Genomic DNA, 13,296 nt, shown 5'->3' with positions numbered 1-13,296 from the left:
AGATTTTTTGTGTCCTCCTCACACATTGTTTTTCCTCCCATCTTTGTATCGTCAGCAAACTTGGCTACATTACACTCAGTCCCTTCTTCCAAGCCGTTAATATAGATTGTAAATAATTAGGGCCCCAGCATTGATCCCTGTGGCACCCCACTAGTTACTACCAGAGAATGAATCATTTATCCGGACTGTGTGTTCTCTGTTAGTTAGCCAATGCTCTATCCATGCTAATATGTTACCCCGTGAACTTCTTTCTTGTGCAGTAACTTTTTATGTGGCACCTTGTCAAATGCATTCTGGAAGGCCAAATTCACCCACTGGTTCCCCTTTATCCACCCTGTTCGTTACATCCTCAAAGAATTCCAGCAAATTTGTCAAACGTGACTTCCCCTTCGTAAGTGTGAGGTCATGCTGACTCTGCCTGACTGAATTTTGCTTTTCCAAATGTCCTATTATTGCTTCTTTAATAATGGACTCCCAACATTTTCCCAACCACAGATGTTAGGCTAACTGGTCTATAGTTTCCTGCTTTTTGTCTGCCTCCTTTTTTTTTTAAATAGGGGCGTTACATTTGCAGTTTTCCAATCTGCTGTGACCTCCCCAGAATTCAGGGAATTTTGGTAAATTACAACCAGTGCATCCACTATCCCTGCCGCTACTTCTCTTAAAACCCTAGGATGCAAGCCATCAGGTCCATGAGATTTATCTGCCTTTAGTCCCATTATCTTACTGAGTACCACCTCCTTAGTCATTGTGATTGTGTTAAGTTCCTCCCCCATCTATAGCCCCTTGACTATCCACTGTTGGGATATTGTTAGTGTCCTCTACCGTAAAGACTGATACAAAATATTTGTTCAGAGTTTCTGCCATCTCCGTGTTCTCCATTACTAATTCTCTGGTCTCGTCCTCTAAGGGACCAACATTTGCTTTAGCCACCCTTTTCCTTTATATATACCAATAGGCTGGCCCGTGCTGCCCCCAGGTCCTCGCCTCTTCTGGGCCCCGAACTCTCACCTCTCCTGGGCCCCGATCACATCGCTCTGCAATCTCTCGCCACTCCTGCGCCCCAACCTCGCCGCTCCTGCTGTACCTGCCCACACTCCAATCACCGATCTGGGTTATGATGACGTCCAATCCAGTTGCCCTCTTCACAGTCGTCGCCCTGTGTGAGTGAGCATGCCTGTGAGGGAACATCTGCTGCAGGTCGGGGTCTTAAAAGGAGCATACCACTCCAGGGAGCAGCGCGAGCTGTACATTTAGGTGCATATTAACACGCATCATGAAAGTATACATGGTTGTAGTGTAAGGTATCAGCCTTGGCTCAGTGGTAGCACTCTCTTCAGTGAGTCAGATGATTGTAGATTCAAGTCCCACTCAGACTTGAGCAGTGCTGAGGGAGCGCTGCGCTGTTGGAGGTGCCGCCTTTCAGATGAGACCTTAAACTAAGGCTCGTTTGCCCTCTCAAGTGGATGTAAAAGATGTCATGGCACAATTTCGAAGAAAAGCAGGGGAGTTATCCACGGTGTCCTGCCCTATTATTTATTGCTCAATTACTATAACCGATTAGTCATTATCACACTGCAGTTTGTGGGAGCTTGCTGTGTGAAAATTGGCTGCCCCGTTTCCTACGTTACAACTGTAGACCTAAAACAATTCCAAGGTTGGAACAGTAACGGTGAAAACAAACTAGGGATTTCTGTTGATTACCTATTGGGTATTGAATAATTAATATATAACCAACCCAATCTGGTTATGCCTGGTTATTGGATAAATATTGTTTATACCATAACTCATATATTTAAATTGGATTAAAAGCTGTGAAATCAAAGCACAGTTTGAGGTCCTGGAGACACTTGTTTCTTTTTGGGGGAAGGGGGTTGTGGGAACTGTTGTGTTGTCATGCAATTTCCCTACATCTGATGGTGTCTTCAAAAAAACACCATATGGTGTTCTTGTACCAGAATGAGAGATAAGTGACTTCAGTTATCACTGGACTTGTTCTTGTAGCAAAGAAGGTTATGGGGAGATTTAATAGGTGTTCAAAATTATGAAGGCTTTTGATAGAGTAGATTACATAGAATGTACAGCAGAAAAACGGGCCATTCAGCCCAACCAGTCTGTGCTGATGTTTATACTCCACACGACTCCTCTCCCATTCCATCTGCCTCATCTCAGCCCTTCGGCCTATCTTTCTATTACCCTTTCTCTCATGTACTCGTCTCGTTTCCTTTTGAAAGCATCTAAGCTATTTATCTCAACCACTTCCTGTGGTAGCGAGTTCCACGTTCTAACCACTCTCCTTATTTCCCAATTGGATTTATTAGTAACTCTTGTAGTTACGGCCCCTAGTTTTGGACTCTCCCACGTGTAAACATTTTCTCCACCTCGACCCTGTCCAACCCATTCATAATTTTGAAGACTTTTATCAGGTCTTCTCGAAGTCTTCTCTTTTCTAAAGAAAAAAGGTCCAACCTGTTGAATCTTTCCCCATAGCTGTTCTGGTGCCATCTTTGTAAATCTTTTTTGCACTATCTCTAGATAGAGAGAAAAAGGTTCCACTGGAAAAAGGATCGGTAATCACAGGACACAGATTTAAGATAATTGACAAAAGATTGGCAGGTAGTCGAGGAGAAATTTCTTTATGCAGTGAGTTGAGATCGGGAATGCTCTGCTGGAAAGGGCAGTGGAAGCAGATTCAATAGTAACTTTCAAAAGGGATTTGGGTAAATACTTGAAAGGGGAAAGCCTTCCAAGCCGCCCATTTAATACTGAGATGAGATGAGAAATTTCCTCTGAGGGTTGCAAATCTGTGGAATTGGCTGACTCATAGAGCTGTGGAAGCTGGGACATTGAATAAATTTAAGACAGAAACACAGTTTCTTAAACGATTAAGGAAACAGGTGGGGAAGTGGAGCTGAGTCCATGATCAGATCAGCCATGATCTTACTGAATGCCGGAGCAAGCTCGAGGGGCCGTATGGCTGCCTCCTGTTCCTATTTCTTATGTTCTTATGACTATGAGGAACGAGCAGGAGAGTGGAAGCAGGCACGTTGAGCTGAATGGTCTCCTTTGCTGCAGGCTATTATGATAACCCCACAGAGGAAAGTAGTTGAAGTGCAACTCATGAATATCAATATTCTGAGTGTTCTGAATTGTCAGTGATTGTGGTCAGGAGCACTCTATCCTGATTTCAGATGTTAAATGAGTGGCAAATTCAAAATGGATGTGTGATCTGAGAATGTGTAAAAGGGTTGCGAAAGTGGTAGATGGCTAGAGAAGGTGGCAAAAGGATGGAGATAGGGAATCATGGGAAAATAGCTAAAGAAATGGTCAAGATGCAGACAACTGCAGAATCAACAGAAAAAAAATGGGTTACCAAGAGTTGAAGTTGAGGTTAGACACGGGTCATGAGAAAGCCCAAGTCAGCACAAAGAAAGAAAGCAATCCTAGATAGGAAGGGAAAATTAATAGCTTCTACTGATAAGGAGGAAGAGAAACTAATGGGGTTCTTTACTGATAAGGGAAGACAGTGTAGCAAAGCTATAACTAACCTACCTGACACCAGCCCTAATTGGGAGACTTTCTTGCTTGCCATTGGACGTACTCGGGGGGGGTGGGGGCGCAGAAAGGGATTGGATAGACCAAGTGCTAATCAAATGTATTCTGTTTTGAAAATGTATATCTACTATGCTTTTTGTGCTGAAAAGGGACTTGTCCAGGGGAAGGTAAACAGGCTCTGATTGAGAGTGTCCCTTTGTCTTGACATGTCCCGGCTGGAGAATCTTCAATAAAGGTCTTTTACAGAAAAGGCAAGAGGTGTTCGCGTGTCAGTGTATTCGCTGAAACAAATTGAGGGAAAAAGAATCCGTATTAACAGATCCATTGTCTCATCACAATGGCCAAGTGAGATCACGGTGGTCTTCACTGACTCTAGGTATATTGAAACCAATGTCAATTTTCTCAGTTGAGAATGTCCTGCAGGTTCATGTGGAGGATGTGTCATGGCCAGCAGTATGTGAAGTAGACTGTACCTCACTTGTAACTCTTCTCACTTGTGGAAATATTTGTCACGTCACATTGCCAGTCTTGGCATACTCTGCTACATGCCCAATGTACCTGATCTGATTGGGGTGTTCTTGTCGAGTTAATTTTAACAAGCCTCTAATTAATTTAATTAATGGATTACACTGCAGGGAAAGCTTCTCTAGGGATGCTTAATAATCCAGCAAGCAAGACATCTCTGTTCCACAGCTCTCCGTTCTTCCTGAAATGTTGGCGGTAACATTTGTGAAGAACAGACTGTATAATTGTGGGTTTTTCTTTGCAACAGCCTTGAGATCATTTTTTCAGTACAGTCGGTTTGAAAAACATGTTTCATTTCTTTCCAGTAACCTTCCCAGAGTGTGTCCAAGTAACTCTAACCGTATAATCTCCAAATAGAATTTTAAAATTGAGTCCAACAAGTGCCTCTTGTGTGCGGGGCAATATAATTCTCCTGATGTTCACGTTCCTGAGCTAGTTCCTCAGATTAAAAAAACTCCTCAAATTTGGCCAGTTTGCCTTGAGCTTCTGAGTCATGGTTGTAACTGAGAAACTGTCGGGGTCCCAGTGATGCATCTCACTCAGCACTTGCTCCTCTTTCCTCCCTCACACCCAATGTAACGTCTATAACACAAACCCACTGACCACTGCCCTTCTGCCAGTTTCTTATTCACCAGGTCTCCTCCTGCATCTCCGCTGCTCACAGCTTAATAGTGGCATTTTTTATGGAACTTTATCAAATATCTTTTGAAATGTCCCTTATGTGTTTGGTGCAGACGAGTTTTTTCATTGATCCGAGAGAAGTGTTTTTATAAACACCGCTGCCAGCGCAACCTTCAACCGCTTTGAGGAAAAGAGTGTTTGAAAACCAGGCCCTCAAAACTGCCACCAAGCTCGTGGTCTACAGGGCTGTAGTAATACCTGCCCTCCTGTATGGCTCAGAGATGGACCATGTACAGTAGACACCAAGTCGCTGGAGAAATACCACCAACGATGTCTCGGGAGGGCGCTGAGCACCTCGAGTCTTGTCGTTGAGAGCATGCAGAAATAGAGCGCAGGCAACGGAAGGAGCGTGCGGCAAACCTGTCCCACCCGCCCCTTCCTTCGACGACTATCTGTCTCACCTGTGACAGAGACTGTGGTTCTCGTATTGGACTGTTTAGCCACCTAAAAACTCGTGCTAAGAGTGGAAGCAAGTCTTCCTTGATTCTGAGGGGCTGCCTATGATGATGAAACAGCTCACTCCCATTGCGTATCATTTTAAACGTGCTTTTAAACAGTACGGGTTGTGACCTCATCAAGCGTTATTTCCAGTCTGTCACTAAATCTGCCGAGTCTGGCTGATGTTTCGGGGGTTAGCTGTACGTTTGCCTTCTGTAAATGCAGAAGGGGGCAGATGAATGTGTCACAGTTGATACAACTTGTGGGGACCACAGGCACAGGTGAGTAAACCATCATCCTTGCTGTGCATTTGATTTGATATTTGGGAGTAATTACATGAGGATAATTGAGGCGTTCAGGTGACATAACTTGACCGTCACAATCTAAGGGCAGTCTTCTGGGACTGGAGATTAAAACCCTGAAATCACTCTGGTTAACACAAGATACCCCCACCCCCCATAAATAATTCAGTTCTCGTGCTGGTTGTTACGTTCTAACTATTAAAGTATCATGGCATTGACTCACTATCAGTTAATGAATGTGATGTCACTGTTAGAGATTTAATCAATGATTGCATTTCTGCCATTATGTATGTCAGAATTTCTCCATGACATGCACTGTCTATGGTGCGATTGTTCTATAAATGGTTTCCTTGGTTTCTTGTTTAGATGGCCCGGACACAGAAGAACAAGGCAACAGCTCACCACTTGGGGCTCCTGAAAGCCCGCCTGGCCAAACTACGACGAGAACTTATCACCCCAAAGGGAGGAGGCGGAGGAGGGCCTGGTGAAGGTACAGCGACTGAATTTATGTGGAAATGTCTGAGAAACAGTGAAATAACAAGAAGTGCTCAGATTTTTAGATTCTGGGACATCCACAGATATGTTGGATTTTGGCGTGAAATTTGTGAGGAATAAATTTTTTTTAAAGTATTCGCTGTAATCTGCTGTCTTGCATTTTTGTACTTTGTAAGATGAGTGGGGAACGTAGTGGAAGAGAAAGGTATTCAGAAAGATTTTGAAAGTTGGGAGGAAGGAGTCAATGCGGTGATAATTAGGCAGGGAATTTGAAACCCCAGACATGCAGTGTTTGATAGAACTGCTGCCAATAGTGGAGTGGAGGTTAATGGCTGGAGGAGATGGAATGGCACCATTGAGGGTTCGAAAGCAAGGCTGAGGGGGCTTCAAAAGCAAGGCTGAGAATCTTAAAATTCATTTATTGGAGCACAGGGAGCCAGTGGAGCTTAGCAAGGGCAGAGCGATGGGAATGTGAGACTGTGTTCCAGTCCTTTGGGAAGAGTGGCTGGGTTTGAGTTGTTTTTTTAACCAAGGCCATGAGGTGATAATGGAGATGGGGATAGGGACAGGTTGGTCATGTCAGTGAGTACAGTCTGAGGCGGGAACCTGAGCAGGGTGCTCGAGAAGTGGCCATCGGAGCTGGGGTGGTGGATCCATCACCCATACTAGTTTGAGAGTTGGGAGGAGAAACTGTGGAGGATGGGGCTGAGTTGGGGAAAATGCAGGGTAAAGGCTGGGAGTTGTGGGAGAGGAGAGTCCGATGCAGCAATGTGAATGGTCTAGATTATGGGTGATACAGTAATGGCACAGTGCCTGGATCCGACATGGTGGCATTAAGTTGCGAATATGCAGACCTGTACTATCACAATGAAACTCCCAGTTCAAATATATAGAGTGGGACATCTTTAGGTCTAAAACAAGACCAACAAATCAACTTGCTCACAATAGACCCATTGCCCACAGCAAGATGTTTCTATACTGTAATTGCAAAAGAAACCTGAGGTAAAAGAATGCAACTTTAAAAGTGGGTGTTCATTCCTAAATGTAGGGATCTCATTTGTGATATGAACTGGAGTTTCTGGTCATATAATACATTGTTTATTGATGCATACAGCGCAGTTCCGTTCTATTTAGTGCAAGGATTTCTTGCACAGCTAGTGTGTTTATTGGTACACAGTGTAGTTATGCTCAAACTATTTTCACGATGTATGTTTTCAAAATGCTGACTGTAAAAGACTGATATTTAAAATGAAATGTTTAGCAATTGAAGGTATTTACTGTTTAGTTTAATGCCAGTGTCAGGATCCTGTGTTTTATTACAATTCAACCTCCATTATTATGGAATATTCTCTTTAAATAATGTTTGCCGACCTTTATTTTCTCCCCCTGTTGGCACTAGGGTTTGACGTTGCAAAGACCGGGGACGCCCGGATTGGATTTGTGGGTTTCCCTTCTGTTGGGAAATCAACGTTACTGAGTAACCTGGCTGGAGTGTACTCTGAGGTTGCAGCCTATGAGTTTACCACCTTGACCACCGTACCAGGCGTGATTCGCTATAAAGGAGCCAAGATACAGGTATGAGGATATATTGGCCTTGGAGTGCAGTGTAGATTTACCAGAATGATACCTGGACTCTAAGGATTAAATTATGAGAAGCGATTGCACAAATTAGGGTTGTATACCTAGATTTTGAAGGATATGGGGTGATTTGATCGAGGTTTTCAGGATATTAAAGGGAACAGAAGGTAGGTAAGGAGAAACTATTCCTGCTGGTTGGGGAGTCTCTGACTGCAGGGCACAGTCTAAAAATTAGAGCCAGACATTTCAGGAGTGAAATTAGGAAACACTTCGACACACACATGGTGGTAACAGTTTGGAACACTCTTCCCCAAACAGCAATTGATACTAGATCAATTGTTCATTTTAAATCTGAGATTGATGGATTTTTGTTAACCAAAGGTATTAAAGAATATGGACCAATGGCGGGTATATGCAGTTAGGTCACAGATTAGCCATAATCTCATTGAATGGCGGAACATTCATGGCAGTCAACAGCAAATATCTAAGCATGTACTGCTAGGTTAATGCCACTGGGTTCAGTAAATGTGGCTTCCTGATTGTACAACAGCATTACAGGGAGTGGCTCCATAAACACTATATATAAGTGTATAGTGGCTCCATAAACGCACTGTACAACAGCAGTGTATATTCTGAAAAATTTGGGTAATTGTAAAAGTACTGAAGTTTCACAGTACAGACCATGGAGTCAGATGTGTGATCTTGAGTTGAGAGCAGGCCTGAGTTGAGGAACAGTGTAATGAATGATGAAAGGAATGGTGGGTTTGCAATCTGGACTCCTGGAAATGAAGGTGAGATGGTTGGTTGGATTAGACTTTAAAGGGAGAGTATATTACCAGGAGAGGGGCTGTATGCGATGGTGGAATTTGAAAGCTTTTAAATAAATGTTTGCAATGTTTCGTTCACCTGTTGTTCAGTCACTTACTGTTTAAATGTGCTCGTATTTCCTATCCAGCTGCTTGACCTTCCGGGTATCATTGAGGGAGCCAAAGATGGCAAAGGCCGAGGGCGACAAGTTATTGCCGGTAAGTTGTATACTTTCACTGGTGTTGCACAATTAAACATGAAACGTAATTATTTTTTTGAATGAAGGACAGTTCTAAGCTCTTCAGTATTTATCTCTGCACGCCCTCTGTGCAGAACAGGGCACCCGGTAACCAGTGATTCTTTGTTTTTTGGGAGAAGGTAGCTAAACGGCTGCCTCTTTTTAGGAGGACCAGTTGGTAAACTTGACCAATGCGTTGCATCCTTCGTCTCTTTCAGTGGCTCGAACCTGCAACCTGATCCTGATCGTCCTGGACGTGCTGAAGCCGCTGGGACACAAGAAGATAATTGAGAACGAGGTGGAAGGGTTTGGAATCCGGCTCAACAAGCAGCCACCCAACATTGGGTTCAGGAAGAAGGACAAAGGAGGCATTAACCTGACATCCACTGTGAGTGAGAAGAATTTGAGATAGAAGGTGAAATTAAATCAGAATTGCATGAACCTGTGACCTGGTTTGCTCAGTGAGGGCATTATCCCATTGGAAATCAATTGAAGCAATAGCTTAGTGATGGTGTTGGGCTATAGGATTTAGGTCAAGCTGTGCTGTAGTTTTGGGTTGTGTTGTATTATCTAATGTCAGCTGTCGCTCAGTGGGTAGCGCTCTCGCCTCTGAGTCAGAAGGTTGTGGGTTCAAGTCCCACTCCAGAGCCTTGAGCACAAAAAATCTAGACTGACACTCCGTACAGTGTTGAGGGAGTGCTGCACTGTCGGAGCTGCCGTCTTTCGGATGAGATGTTAAACCGAGGCCCCTCTGCTCTCTCAGGTGGATGTTAAAGATTTCAAGTCACTATTTCAAAGAGGAGCAGGAGAGTTATCCCTGGTGTCCTGGTCACTATTTATCACTCAGTCAACATCACAGAGAAACAATTATCTGGTCAGTTATCACATTGCTGTTTGTCTGAGTTTGCTGTGTGCAAATTGGCTGACGCATTTCCTACATTACAATCGCTGTAAAGTGCTTTGGGACGTACTGAGGTGGTGAAAGGCGCTATAGAAATTCAAGCTCTTTCTAAGAATTTTCTGGCCTTTAGATTACTTGGTCTGATATCATGTGAACACTTAACAAGTTCATTTGAAGTTTCTTTGCTATTTTATAACACATTAAACTGAAGATAAAATAAATGGGGATGAAAATAGCAGGCCAAAGGAACTTTACACAAACACTTCTAAGCATTTGTCTGCTAATATGAGATAACCAAGATCCATATGAATATTCAGTTTAATGACTAATCCACAATCTACATGCATCGCCCTCGTTAATTTGTTCTCCATTTCCCCCTCCCCCTGCCACAGTAAAGCACCTGTAGTCTGATTGAAGGTGATCCCAGTGGTCCTTCCTCCTATGGGGGCCTTTCACCACCTGCTTTCCACCTCACCAACAGATTTTGAGATCAGCCCTTCAGTCCACTGCTCTATAGTGTTGTGTTGGTGCTGCAGCATACTTCACTATTCTGATTCCAAGGAGTTCAATCAGTGTGACACATGTCTGAGAAGGACACTTGCTGCTGGCTGTCAGGGACCAGAGTCTGCCTGTGGCTGTGATGCTCTTGTTTGAAGCCCACTGTTGCTAAAGTTTGAAGCAAAGTTTGTCTCCAAATGATTGCAGTTGATTTAGCATTTTGGTTTAAAGATCACCACAACAGCAAGTCTTTGCAATCAACCAGTCCCTTTTTTTGTGTTCTTTGTCGAAACCTATCATTGCTGTGACTACAGAACAACCTCTCTTGGGATCCCCTGCTGTCCTCACTGGGTCAATGCACTGTGTGATGTGGTATTGAGCTATACAAACCAGAAAGGCCCCAGCTTCCACCCACCATCTGCAGAGTTGGTTGATCTTGGCTGGGAGGGCTGTGCCTGAGCGGGGAAGCAGCAGCCCAGAATGCTCTCTGGTGTCCCCTTGCTGGAAACTTTGTGGACATCCAGTGAAGTTCTGCCACTCTAGTTCCTGCCCCAGATACCCTGCCAACATGTGCTGTCTAAGCTCACACATGAGCAACTTTGAGGTACAGGAGGATGGCTGCTGGAACATTGGAACAGGAGGAGGCCATTCAGCCCTTCGAGCCTGCATGGCTAATCTATACCTCAACTCCATTTGCTGCATATCCCTTGATACTCTTGCCCAGCAAAAATCTATCGATCTCAGTCTTGAAAGCTCCTATTGACCCCCCACCCACCAGCATCCATAACCTTCTGAGGGAGAGAATTCCAGATTCCCACTACCCTTTGTGGAAAAAGTGTTCCCTGATTCCACTCCGAAATCGCCGAGCTCTAATTTTAAGATTGTGCTCCCTTGTTCTGTTTCCCTCACTAGAGGAAATAACTCCTGTATCTACCCTATCCAATCCTTTTATCATTTAAACACTTCGAACAGATCATCCCTCAACCGTCGAAACTCAAGCGAATACAAGACACGTTAATGCAACCTGTCCTCATAAATAAACCCTTTTAGCCCAGGTATCATTCTGGTGAATCTGCGCTGCACCCGCTCCGGGACCTGAGGTGTGGTGCCCAGAACTGAACGCAGTGCTGCAGAGGGGGCACAATTGAAGCATCACTTTCTCCCCTTGGTAATCCAACCCCCTTGAGATAAAGGCCAACATTCCAATAGCCTTTTGTGGGTACTTTTTGTACCTGTCCATTGAGTGAGTCCATTGAGCCTTTGGCACCAAACCCCAGCAAGAGCCAGTGCTTTCGCTCGGGAAGGAGAGCTAGACCATGTTCTGCGTGGAATGTGCTGCAAGTAGTAAGAAAGTGGTAGTGCCTAAGTGAAGTTCTTAAAATAAAAATGGTTGCACTGTCCAAATACTTGAAAGGAAATGTGTGGCAGGAGTCCGAAACACAGATTAAAATGGCATCACCAGCAGGAAACCGTATCCCAGACTGAAGAAGAAAAAGGCCGTGAATGAGTATTGTAAATCCACAGCATCTGTACTGGTCATGCAAATAGACAGATCTAATGTTTCATCTTCAGGTAGCCGGCTTATCACTTGGCAAAACTATGCACGTGCTTAATCTCTGGATATGTTGTGTTTAGCGTCCTGTGTATAATCTGGTAATGAGTTTCCTTTGATCAGTCTGTTTGATCAAGTGTGATTGCTCTTCCCTCTCTCTAGTGTACGCAGACTGAGTTGGACATGGAAACTGTGAAAAGTATCCTTGCTGAATATAAAATCCACAATGCTGATATCACATTACGCAGCGATTCGACAGCAGACGACCTGATTGACGTGGTTGAGGGTAATCGGTAAGTGCTCTGACGGTGTCTGCATCATGCTGGTAATCTGAGTACCCAACTCTTCCTGGAAATAGATTATTACAGGTGGCCCTAACTGTACAGCTATGTTTGCCAAGATTGGGAGTTCTCCGAATGCAGTGTAGCCCATCCCATAGTCTTCATGTAGTCATCCTCGATTCCGAGGGACTGCCTAAGAAAAAGAGGAATCTTCATGTACCATGCTGGAGTGGGATAGCGATCTAGTTGACAGGTCTGTGCCACTGGCTACTGGGAGGTGCTGAGGGCAACCGGCCCTCTGGTTCCTCTGTTCCCTTTGTTACTGGGAACGAGAGCCTGTTCTGTGCAGTGGCAGGTTGAAGTTGCAGCTTGCTGTGCCACTGCTGCACTCAACATTTAGTCGACCCCCTGAGGAATTGCAAATGGGGGGGGGGGGGGGTGTTTGTGTGGTTAAGACCAAGTGTAACTGTCAGGTAAAGGTTTGGGTTGGAGGCCAGGGATAATTGAATGAAGGCAGACCGATGTCATTCAGTCCCCATTTTAAAATCATATATTCTTTCATTGTCTTGTTTCCATTATGAATCATTGGGTCTTCCTTTATAATGGAAACAGTCTTCAGAAGCGTGTCATGCTGCAATTATGCCCTCTGGTACTGCAGCACTTCCACTGGCAAGAGGATGTAATTACAGTGTGACAAGTTTATACCTGTATAGGCAGTTTCCATTTTAAATGTGGACATAGGAATATGTGATGGAAATAGTTGACAGGAAGTGTGTGCAAATGTAAGCTTTATATCTATTGTATCTATATCTATTCTCTCTAAATCTATATACCGACTTCTCAGCTCACATTCTGGATCGCTTGCCGTCTCAGCCCCACAATACTTTGTGTAATTATGGCAATATTGATGCTTCCAGATGTTCAGCTGGTGACTTCCATTCTTTATAATTCATACATTCTTCACTGCAAAAATCTGTCAGTTCAAATTGAAGTCTACATCAAGTTATACCATGGTGAACAACCTCAATCTGAATAAGGGCACAATAACCATGCAAAGAGGTGTTTTGTCAACTAGCATGAGGAGGGAAATACCCATTGACTAAAATTAATATACTTTTGTGAAGTAAAATTTCTTCGGAGTTAAAATTTGAGATGAAGTTAAGTCTAAAACTAGCTGGGTTGCTGTACAATTACCTGCACTTGTATTGACTGATGCTTGGATATTGAGTGTTTATTTTATATATGCTGACACACCTGTTCTGTTTGATTTGCTGCAGAGTGTACATCCCCTGTATTTATGTTCTGAACAAAATCGACCAGATCTCCCTGGAAGAGCTGGACATCATTTACAAAATACCACACTGTGTGCCAATCTCCGCACATCACCGCTGGAACTTTGACGACCTCCTGGAAAAATTATGGGATTACTTGCAACTCGTACGCAT

At 43.9% G+C, this 13,296-nt stretch overlaps 1 protein-coding gene across 2 annotated transcripts in view; it reads left to right on the top strand.

The window, feature by feature from the left end:
* Nucleotides 1-13,296, top strand: part of drg1 (developmentally regulated GTP binding protein 1) — a 98,985-nt gene that overhangs the window by 84,852 nt on the left and 837 nt on the right. For both annotated transcript variants that reach the window (XM_070887572.1, XM_070887573.1), the window contains exons 2-7: nucleotides 5,868-5,991; nucleotides 7,396-7,571; nucleotides 8,530-8,599; nucleotides 8,838-9,007; nucleotides 11,733-11,863; nucleotides 13,129-13,296. In XM_070887572.1, the coding sequence (XP_070743673.1) occupies nucleotides 5,868-5,991; nucleotides 7,396-7,571; nucleotides 8,530-8,599; nucleotides 8,838-9,007; nucleotides 11,733-11,863; nucleotides 13,129-13,296 (839 nt within the window). The remainder of the gene's footprint in view (nucleotides 1-5,867; nucleotides 5,992-7,395; nucleotides 7,572-8,529; nucleotides 8,600-8,837; nucleotides 9,008-11,732; nucleotides 11,864-13,128) is intronic.

This window comes from Pristiophorus japonicus, chromosome 8, assembly GCF_044704955.1.
Source record: "Pristiophorus japonicus isolate sPriJap1 chromosome 8, sPriJap1.hap1, whole genome shotgun sequence".
Taxonomy (NCBI): Eukaryota; Metazoa; Chordata; class Chondrichthyes; family Pristiophoridae; genus Pristiophorus; species Pristiophorus japonicus.
Note: the sequence above shows the minus strand (reverse complement) of the source record. Positions and strands in the feature narration are given on the sequence as shown.